The 11,266-nt window shown below is 53.3% G+C and overlaps 1 protein-coding gene across 1 annotated transcript in view; it reads left to right on the forward strand.

The window, feature by feature from the left end:
- The window catches only part of anos1 (anosmin 1), a gene marked incomplete at both ends in the record, with an annotated part of 16,758 nt that extends 10,933 nt beyond the window's left edge, over positions 1-5,825 (forward strand). Inside the window, 6 exon segments of the mRNA XM_084478938.1 lie at positions 893-981; positions 2,820-2,995; positions 3,744-3,746; positions 3,748-3,958; positions 5,136-5,277; positions 5,764-5,825. Of these exon segments, the coding sequence (XP_084335064.1) occupies positions 893-981; positions 2,820-2,995; positions 3,744-3,746; positions 3,748-3,958; positions 5,136-5,277; positions 5,764-5,825 (683 nt within the window).
- Positions 5,826-11,266: the final 5,441 nt, after the last annotated feature.

Below are 11,266 nucleotides of genomic sequence, written 5' to 3' on the forward strand. Positions count from 1 at the left end.
CAGCCGAAGCAACAAAATTGAATAAATCATAAATCCAGAAAAATCAAAATCTGAGAGACAGGGCGGACGGGGTGCGGGTGATGCAAGGATAAACAACAGCTCGTTAGCCGAGGCTCGGTCACCCTTGCAACGGGAATGTCACTGCAGCGGCGCCGGCGGGCTTGTGTGAAGGTCCTCTGACACGGCGGGGGGGCTGCAGACGCCAGCGCTCTGCTCTGGGGGGGCGAGGTCTCCGCTCTGTCTGTTCTCGGAGATAAAATAGAATAGAATAGCACTTCACTGTCCGGCCTCGGATGGAAATGTGCAGTTGGCCCGTGAGCAGAGATATTAAAGCAGTCCATTACAGACGCAGCACACTACATGCGGACATGTGACCTTAATCAAATGCATACACATGGAACCGTTTGATTGCGATATACTTAATAGAGCGATTATTTAATGGAATGGATGGATTCAATTTCCCCCTGCCAGCCAGGGTAACAGCGGAGCGTTTTAATTGGATGTGGCGTATGGTTTGGTTAAGGACACCGCAGACATGGAGAACTCTCCCGGGTTGTGAGAGACTCGGACCGCTGTCAACGCGGGCTCCCACCGTTTGGATGGGATGTTAGTCTTTCCATTCCACCCAGAGATCCACACAAACACACAAACATAAACACACACCAACACACACACACACACACACACACACACACACACTCAGTGTCTCAATCTTCAAGTGGGTCTCAGTTGGATGATGACCTGATCTCCATCTCTCCCCCCCCCCCCCCCCCCCCCGGTGAGGTCCGTGCTGATGTGAGTCTGTCCATTCACCCAGAGGTCTCTACAGCGGTGGATGTTTCTCTCCCCTGCCCGACCCTCCTCCTGACCCTCGTCCTCCTCTCTGTTCCAGACTCCTCCCTCAGCCGCTACCACGTCCAGTGGAGCCCCGAGTTCTGCAGCCACAACGAGAGCCGGGGGCCCGAGAAGTCCGTCACGCAGGTGAGCCCCGCCCCTGTCCCCCCAGGGTCCCCCAGGGTCCCCCACAGCCAGGCCTTAGCGCTTAGCTCTCACTCCTGGGAGACTGGGGCCGGGCCGGGGTGGGATGTGTTGAGGGCCGTCGTCCGGGCAACCGTACTCTGCGGCCGGGCGGTTTGCTTAAGCCGGTCGGATCGGGTATGGGGTCCGGTCACCCCGATGACGCGGGCGTTGACGGTAAACGCCGTGAGCCAATGTTAGCGTTAGCGCTAAGTTCTCGGGTTCAAACAAAACCTAATTTTCAAAGCAGCGTAAATACTATTGGATTAAGGAGGTAACTGTAGAAACGTCCCAGAATGCACTGCCCTCTTGCACCATCACCATCGAGCCGATCCAAAAGGCCTTTTAGGAAACCCCCCCCCAACCCCCCGCCCCCGCTCAGGGGGGTCCGGGGGGGTCCTGGCGAGTCCGGGCCGGCGCCCCCACCGGGCAAGACGCTGGCCGTGACTGGGAGTGTTCCGTGAGTCATTCCAGTGGTCAGGCGCGCGGTGTGTGTCAGCCAATAAAAGTCATTACCTAAAGCGCTGTGTCCGGGAACGGGGAAGGATCCACTTCCAAGAGGCCGGCCGCAGCGTTCTGCCGGCTCCATTCAACTCTAGAGTGCATTAGGGTGGAGGAGGAGGAGGAGGGTGGAGGAGGAGGAGGCTGGGGGTGCGACCGGGAGGACGGCGTTTTGGGGGGGGGGGCGTTTGGGGAGGTTGTCGGGGGTGGTGTTGTGCTGGGAGTTGGCTGGTTGGACTCAGGCTGATATGGGATGGCAGAGGCCTGGCAATCAATGCATTCTTCGGGACCGGTACTCTGGTTGCTAGGAAACATACATCCTTTACTATGGATCCCTGGGACACTTTCCAGCCCGCTGCTCGTGGGCCTCTATGTGTGTGTGTGTGTGTTTGTGAAAGTGAGTGTGCATGCATGCGTGTGTGTGTGTGTTTTCATCTGCATGAATGTCTGTTTCTGCGTGTGTTTATGTGCGTGTGTGTGTGTGTGTGTGTGTCTGCACACACGTGTGTGTGTGTGTGTGTGTGTGTGTGTGTGTGTGTGTGTGTGTGTGTGTGTGTGTGTGTGTGTGTGTGTGTGTGTCTGCATGTGTGTGTGTGTGTGTGTGTCTGCATGTGTGTGTGTGTGTGTGTGTGTGTGTGTGTGTGTGCGTGTGTGAGCACGGCGCCTCATTCACATTTAATCAGAGCTGTTTCATATCAGACAGAGAGTACACACACCCTTTCTCTAGGGGCAAGCTATTAATGTTCGAGCACTTTATTAGAAATGCAACTTCAGAATCCATCACTCGCTGAGGTTTTTTTTTGGGGGTTTCCTGGAGGATAAACAAGGGGAGGTTCTGAGAAGATCAATCGACGATTTAACTCTGAAATCACTCTAAAGTATTCAACGTGATGAATGCAATTCATTAACATGGCTCGCTATGCCATCCCAGCTTAACGGAACACGCGAATCACATGGATTCACACATGAATCCACTTTGCCGCCCTCGTCTTAATTATTATTTTCTGCTGCGCTACATTTGGAAGCTATAAAAAGAAACGATCGTTCGTATCTCCGGCTCCGGCGGGACAATAGTTGCTAAGCCGTACCATGTGAGCGTTCAAAGAGCTGCCGTGAAGCTCTGTTCCTGGAGGCCTGAGACTGCTACGCGATCCCCTCTCTGGCTCTCTGTGGCTCCCTGGCTCTCTGTGTATTTAATTATCTCCGGGGGCCCCCCGGGGGAGCTGACCCCCCCCCGGCCCCCCCCTCCCAACGTCACAGCCCCGGCGCTGACTGCTGCAATGTGTTCCACCCCGGCTCAGGAGAACTTCATCAACCTCCCGGACCTGCTGTTCTCCTGCAAGTACAAGGTCACGGTGCAGGTGCTGAAGCCCAAGAGACGCTCCAAGGACGAGAGCACCACCTTCCTCACCCCGTCCTGCGCCACCATCCGCAGCAAGACCCACAAGCACGTCCCCTGTCCGGGGGAGGGAGGTCAGTAGTGGGGCGGGCGGGCGCGGCCACCTCGGAGGGGGCGAGCAAACACTGATCTGAGAATGTGATTAAGCGGCCTCACCTTGTGTTGCTGCTCTGCACCGTGTCGCACAAACATGTTCTGACAAACATGCTTGTGCGGCGCTTTTCACTGTGAGCGTGTCGTGTAGCTCCAATGTGGGCTGTAAGCGAGTTGATATTGTATTCATCCCCTCAGACATCCAGTTGCTCAGCAAGTCAGTCGGCAGACAACAGTACAGTTGACAAACAACAAAATGAACAAACAGTAAAAGTAAATCAAATAAGTCAATCAAAATGAATAAAAAGTGAGCAATATTGATATATTATACATCATTTAAATTGCATATAAAAAAGAGGCAGAGGTAATATAAACAAATACATATTATGCAAATTGCAGATTGTCCAGGGTGTGTGGGGGTGGGTTGGGGGGGAGAGAGAGGGATAGAGAGAGTCTCTGCTCGCTCTCAGCCTCAAACCACCAAACAACTGAATGTTAAACTGTAAACGTTCACGGTTGTCCGACGCGCTGAAGGTCCTACCGCTGTCTACGGCATGCCGCTATAGACAGCGGGACGTCCTGGACGCGGTGAGCTCATCCCGTAGGTCTCGAGTCGGGATCAATTCATCTATTTCAAACCCTCCTCTGGGACGTTTTCTCTGTACTTGTTTGCCTGGTGGAGAACGCTCGAGTAACCCGTCTCTCCCGTCTCCCCCGTCTCCCCCTTCTCCAGCTCACCCCAAGGTCCTGGCGAAGCCCGAGAATCTGACCGCCTCGTTCTCCATCAGCGACGGGAACATCACCGGCAGCTTCCTGTGGCGCGTGTCCAGGCTGGCTCCCCATCAGCCAATCACGGGCTTCCAGGTCACTTGGGCGGAAGTGACCACCGAGAGCCGGCAGAACAGCCTCCCCAACAGCATCATCTCCCAGTCCCAGGTCCTTCCACCAGTAAGTCACTCCCATCACAACGGCATCATCTCCCAGTCCCAGCTCCTCCCCCCAGTGAGTCTCTCCCATGACGTTCCCCTGGGTTCATCTCCTCTCCACCTTTATCCTCCATGCCGTCTTGAACCTCCTTGTCTTTAACCTCACGTTCCAATCCCATGCCTGGACCAGGGGGGCGTGCGGATATTGGCAAGGGAGGGAGAGATCATCATCAGTTATGTACATGGTTTACCGGCGAAGGGGAGAGAGAGAGTGACAGACCTCCATTAATCCAACATCAAATCTGGTTACATGTTTTCCGATATTGCTTTGTCAAATCTTCGTCAAAAAGCTCTGACATTTATTCTCCTCGCCTCTGTCGTCGTCCCCCTCGTCTTGTTCTCGTTCCACCGGTGTCAGCAACCGGTCAACGACGCACAAGGTTCATAGGAAGTCAAGAGGCTCATAGGGAACAAGAGGCTGTGTTTAGGCAGAGCGGAGATGGCCAGACTGATGTGCTGCACGGCGCAGCTCATCAGTAGCCACAGTAACGGAGGAGGCTTCCCTCCTGCTTCCCGAGGGGGAAGAAGAGCTGGCCTCAGCGTTTTTGTAATACTGCGCATGTCAGTAAGTCAGCGTGTCGAAGGGATAAGGGTGTTATGTTCTCTTACCACCCAGGTCCTGAGATAAGGTGCAGAGTGCAGACTGGCACCGAAGGGGGGGTGGGGGGTGGGGGGCAGGGGGGTGGGGGGGGGGGGGGGCACAGAGTCCTGAGTCTTTCATCTACCTTTCGCCTCCACCCTCCTTTCATCCCCGGCGGTACCGCGGCTGGCAGAATGCACAGCTACTCTACATAATCTGCTCTATCAACAACACGTTCTGCCTGTCTGCAGCTCCCAGCATGCACAGCTCATCTATAAATAAAACCACCCACTGCACATTTAGACAGGCTGGCAGTGGGGTGGGGGGGGGGGAGAGAGAGTAGGGGAGAGGGAGGGGGAGAAAACGGGTCTTATGAAAACAAAGTCCTTGTTTTCGTCTGTGGTTTGTGCAAAGAAGCCGCGAACACGATACCTCCGGGGCCGGTCCCACCGGCCCCCCCAGGGCCCCCCCCCCGCCTCACGCAACGTCCCAACGTCCCCCCCCCCCCCCTGCTGGCCTGGGGCTGATGGTCTCTCTGTGTCCCCCCCCCCCCCCCCAGGACCACAGTCTGCTGGTGGTCTCCAGCCTGCGGCCTGCCACCTACTACCGGCTGGAGGTGCAGGTGATCACAACCGCGGGGGAGGGCCCCGCCACCGTCAAGACCTTCCAGACCCCCAGCGTCCTGCCGGCCCTGCAGCACAGTAAGCCCCCCGGACACATGGAGACGTGATACATACACACATAAACACACACTGTATACAGACACATAAACAGACACACACATATATACAGACACACACACACATACACACACACACACACACACACATATATATATACAGACACACTGTACAGACACACACATATATACACACACACACACACATATATACAGACACACAGATATATATTGACACACACACATATATACAGACATATACACACACACACACACACACACACACACATATACAGACAGACACATACAGATATATACAGATTCAGACACATTTACTTAGGCTTCAAACACGCTATTATTATTTAGATAAATAGACAGACAGAGGAAGAGGGATAGAGATCATTTTGTATTTGTATATATAAAATATTATCCTCCTAATCACGGGTGTGTGCGTGTGTGTGTGTGTGTGTATGTGTGTGTGTGTGTGTGTGTGTGCGTGCGTCCCTAGGACCCAGACTCCGACAGCACCACGCCCCTCACCACCAGAAGCCGTCGGTAGAGAGACACTGATCGCCCCAGAGGAGGAATAGGAGGAGGAGGAGGAGGAGGAGGAGGCGGCCGGAGGCGGCAAGGAGGGGCCCACAGCGGGCCCCCCGGGGCCCCACCCTCCCTGCCAGTGTGGCGAGGGAGCCACGTGGATCCTGACCAACCAGAGCACCCCAGACTATGAACCCCCGCCCCCACTGCACCACCACCACCACCACCACCACCACACCCCTGCATGGGCCCTCTGTCTCCGTCAGGCTCCGTCACCAACATGGACCCACGCGGTCCAAGACCTGGACCTGGACCTGGGGGTCCGCCTCTCCAACCCCAAAACGTAGTTATTTAACAACCGTCCTGAGGTGGTGCGACCACACGGAACGCCACCCGACTAAAGACTGATCCAGACCCTCAGAGCGGACGTTTCCATGGAGATCTCCCTGCGAGCAGATGAGAGACCAGAGTGTTGTCATCGGAGGAATCCCCCAACAGTGATGTGTTCCATAGACGACGTGACACTATTTAATGCGTATTTCCTCCCTTTATAGATATGTATATATATATATCTATCTACATAAACATATGTATGTATATATATACACATATATATACACACATATATGTGTATGTATGTAAATATATATATATATATATATATATGTGTGTGCATATATGCATATTTATATATACAAATATATATATATACATACACATATATATACATATATATAAATACACAATCCGTTAGAAGAAAGATGAATGCTTACAGATGGACATGCCACACATCTGTGCAAGAATCGTTTCTCTAGAAAAAAGCCACAACAAGTAGAATCCATCTATTTATTGACCCATTACAGAGGCGCTTAGTCAGTCAGTCGTTCTGATAGATGATGTAACAAGAGACCGCAGCCTAACCCCACATAGTTCCTATAGTACGCTGCATGTAGAAGCACACTAGACTGTACATGAATTCATATAGAATGCTTGTAACGGTTTTGCATGAAAAACGTTTGCATTCTCCCGGCATGAGAAAACTAAGTGTCCGTGTTACTTATGAATATGAATATGTTAGCAATATTTCATTAACAGATTAACAAAGACAAATATATGGGGAATATTACGTAATGTTTATTAATGAAAGTATAACTTGTGTGTGGAAATGAGGAATCGTATATGTTCTTGGCTGTAGAAATTCTTGTGGTGAAGCAGTCAGTGAATGTCTATATTTATTTATGTGTGTATTACAGTTGGCTTTGGAGCGGCCTGAATGTGTATGTTGTGTTTTGTTTTTTTCGTGTTTAGTCTAGAATTTTTGAACCAGCAAACATCTTGTAAAGACATTTTGTAAAAATGGAATTGTAAATACAATCTTATGTTACATGTTATTTTTCCATGGTAGAAACTGTACAAACTGCTAAGTAATAAAATAATCCTTAACCTACTGCTATTTGGTTTAATTGCTGCTGTGGGGAAGCCAATAGACACTCTCTTCTTTCCAGGCCTTTTGGCAGGAGGTGTGTTTGTTTTGGCTGGAGTTCATAATGCCAGAGCTCCAACACAGCACCGTCTCTGATGGCTGCAGGAGCAGCAGACACTACCTACACAAACTCAAAGCTACAGGTCGTCTCTGGCCGCTTAACGTATGACGGCCCTAAGCCCCGGCCCTCAGCCCCGGCCCTCAGCCACGGCCCTCAGTCCCGGCCCTCAGTCCCGGCCCTCAGCCACGGCCCTCAGTCACGGCCCTCCGTCCCGCTCGACTGCTCAGTGGCTCGTATACTCAGCAAATATGTGAAAACCTACACCTGTTAGCTGCCTCTGCCATAATAATATAAAACGTGTTTATACGTGTTTATAGAAACTAATGACCGCCACAGAGGGAGAGACTCCGACCCCTCCGGGTTCAGACTGCTACGTGTCGTGATTTACTGGTTGAAAAAAGCAGTGGTGGTTTCTGGTTCTGTTTCTAAACCACATCGTAGGAGTCGTATTCACCGGGCTGTAAGTGGTGCCAGCACATATTTATACACGCGCATCGAAGGAAATGACCAACTGTTGTTGTTTATAAACATCAGCTAATGAACTGGACGTGGGCGGGGCAGCACCTGTGAACTACCTCACCCACAACCTCGATTCGGTTCTCCGGGGGGATATTTGGGGATTACAATTACATTTAGGGGATTTCGCTGACGCTTTTATCCAAAGCGACTTATTACCATTCATTCACACATTCACACACCGACGGCAGAGTCAACCACGCCAGCTGGTCAGGAGCAGTCAGGGTGAGACGTCTTGCTCAGGGACACCTCGACACTCAGGTAGGAGAAGCCAGGGATCGAACTAGCAACCTTCCGGTTACCAGTCAACATGCTTTCCCTCCTGAGCTACTGCTGCCCCTATATCTGTGGATATACGGGGATCTCCGGAGATATTTGGATAACTTCGAGTGAGCCAAATTAATTCAGCCAGTAACCTCTGAGGAAAAGGATATTTTTGTGTATTTCTTTGGCTACCCTCTTTTAACTGGGTGGTCTTCCTTTGAATGCTCTGTACCGGTCATCCAAACTTTAAACAAACGCTGGCTCGTTCCGAGCCACATTTGACTTTCTAATGACACTGCAGAACTCAGCCCTCGCCTCTCCATCCATGCAACGGTTAAATGAAGGAAGTTTGACAACAGGGTTTGCAAAGCTCTGCTGTTCTCCTCATAATCACCCCACCAAGTACAAGATCAGCTGTCAGGTTGTTCTCTGAGAGATCCAGGAGTGCCAATTCATTAGTACGGTCTCCAAATGGGAACGCATGCAAAGTAGCACTCCTATGCTTGTCTATGCCTGTGTGTGTGTGTGTGTGTGTGTGTTTGTGTGCGTGCATGCATGTGTGTTGACATCACAGCCTGTGAGTGTTTTGACACTCTGTGTCCAGCTCTGCATGGCCGTGTTGTCTCCGCGGTGGGACTCCGAGAGATCCGGACCCTCCTCTGGCGTCCTGCGCCTGGCCGGGGTCCAGACGGGTCTAGACCGATTCCTCAGCTCCGCGTTGTGTTTGATTTCCACGGCGTGTGAGGAAGTAATTATTCGGAGCTTTTCACACAGCCGGGCCCTTTGGTTCCGTCGCTCGCTCGCCATCTCCCTCCCCCGGGACGGTGTTTACGTACAGTTCTATTATGTCACGGGAGATTAGTTCCTGGGAGTCTGCTCGCTAATCCTCCTTCTCTTTTCCAGGAGCGCGGCCAGCGTCGAGCCAAACCCCTCCCTCTCTCCTCCTCTGTGAGAGACAGCCCCCCCCCCCCCCGCATTCAGCCTGTCAAAGCCCCTGAATACACATACCAACACCTCCAGTGTGAGACCTCCACACAAAGGGTCCCCAGCCTCTTCTTTTGGACCTCAGCCTCCGCTCTGGGGCCTCAGCCTCCACTCTGGGGCCTCAGCCTCCGCTCTGGGGCCTCAGCCTCCGCTCTGGGGCCCCAGACTCCTCTTTGGGGCCTCCCTCAGCCTCTTCTTTGGGGGCCTCAGCCTCTTCTTTTGGGCCTCAGCCTCCTCTCTGGGACCTCAGCCTCCTCTTTGGGGGCCTCAGCCTCCTCTCTGGGACCTCAGCCTCCGCTCTGGGGGCTCAGCCTCCTCTTTTGGGCCCCAGACTCCTCTCTGGCGCCTCAGCCTCGTCTTCGGGGCCCATCTCAGAGCTCCAGGTCTCAGAGGACGTTTTGCTTGAGTAAAGAAAAATCCACAACAGCTAAATAATAAATGAATACCCAGGGGCCCGACGGTGTCTCCTGGCAGCACACGACCACGGGAGGACTTTCCTCACTCTGCACAGCGTTACAAGTCGGTCGTTTCCGAATGTCAAGTGATTCAGACGAGGATAATGTTATTCATGCCTTCAGTGGAGTGTCTATCCAGCGGGACGGAAGCCCGCATTACGGTCTCTGTTTAACGGACGGTGGATAAAACGCCGCCCCCGTCCCAGGGGAGGCTGTCAGCCACACAGCGATCTTCCTGCAGGTTTCCCGCCGTAGGAGTTATCAAAGCCGCCAGGTCTGTCCTCCGGGGGTCAAGCTGTAATCATGGAGACGACAGGGGAAACACGACTCCCTGAGAGACGGCGGGATTTCCATTTTGAAGATCGGACTGGTCCCTCAGATGTCTGCGCAGAACAAAAGGAAATAATCGGCGGTGACTTTTACATTTACCTCTGCGGATGACTCCCAGTTTAACCATCAACGATTGAAACGCTCCCAGTACCGATAACCCCGCCCCCCCCCCCATCTGGGGAGCAGGTCAGCGGGGAGCGTCCCTGCAGATCATTACCACATGGGCTGGGGGAGGTGGGAGCTCTAGATATGATGATATGGAATATATTGTCTGTGAGATTGATGAGGACGCCGGGCGGCCACCCCCCCCCCCCACCCCCCGCCCCCCCGCCCCCATTAGGGGAGCAGCACCGGTCTAATGCCGCGGCTCGGTGGGAACTCTGACCTGGCCCCCCGGCGCCGGCGTGGTTCTGGTTAGGCTCCGGCGCGCGGGACAGGGTACACATGAAAGACGGTGCTGTCAGCCCGCGAGGATGTTCAGTCTGGGCCTAACGAGGAGCAGAGCGCACGGGACCGACCTGGGACCGACCGGGGAGCCCGGCATGGCTCACATTATACAGCCCGGCAGAACCCTAGGACGGGATCTGGGTGGACAGGGCTGGGGGTCCGGTGGGGGGGGGGGGGGGGGACCAAAGCAGAACCAGGAGCTACTCAGGACATGATTAAGAGCACAGGGAAGAGGAGGAGGAGGAAGATGGAAAAAGAACAACAGCGCTGTTATTAAAAAGGCCTTGCTGGAGGAAAGACAGATAACATAATGGAGACCTTTCTGCTTCCTGCCGCCGTCCCCCCTGGCCTCCACCTGGTGGTGGTGCTGCTCAGAGAGGAGGTGGTGCTGCTCAGAGAGGAGGTGGTGCTGCTCAGAGGGAAGGAGCTGCTCAGAGGGAAGGAGCTGCTCAGAGAGGAGGTGGTGCTCAGAGAGGAGGTGGTGCTCAGAGAGGAGGTGGTGCTCAGAGAGGTGGTGCTCCTCAGAGAGGTGGAGCTCGATCTAGTCAGGACCACTTCCTGTAATGAGGCCTGCTTTCCTAACGACACAAGTCGTAATAAATGAATAATTAATCATTAATAACAATAAAAAACCAGAGCGAGGTTCGCATTTAGCCACACACACACACACACACACACACACACACACACACAGAACACATTTGCGTCTGGGCTTTACGACCCATCTAGCGAGGAGGCATTTTCCATTGTGTCAGATGGCAGGGCGGCTCTGCTGGGAGGGAGCCTGCTGTTTCACTGCTGGGGTCAAAGGTAAACAAGGGGTGCACAGAGAGACACACTTTATGTTTGTGTTTACCAAGAATGCCCCCCAGAGGAAGCATTACCCAGATCCTCCCTCTCCCCCCCACCCCCCCCCCCCCCCCCCCCTCTCTCT

This window comes from Micromesistius poutassou (genome assembly GCF_964030765.1).
Source record: "Micromesistius poutassou genome assembly, chromosome: 14".
Taxonomy (NCBI): Eukaryota; Metazoa; Chordata; class Actinopteri; order Gadiformes; family Gadidae; genus Micromesistius; species Micromesistius poutassou.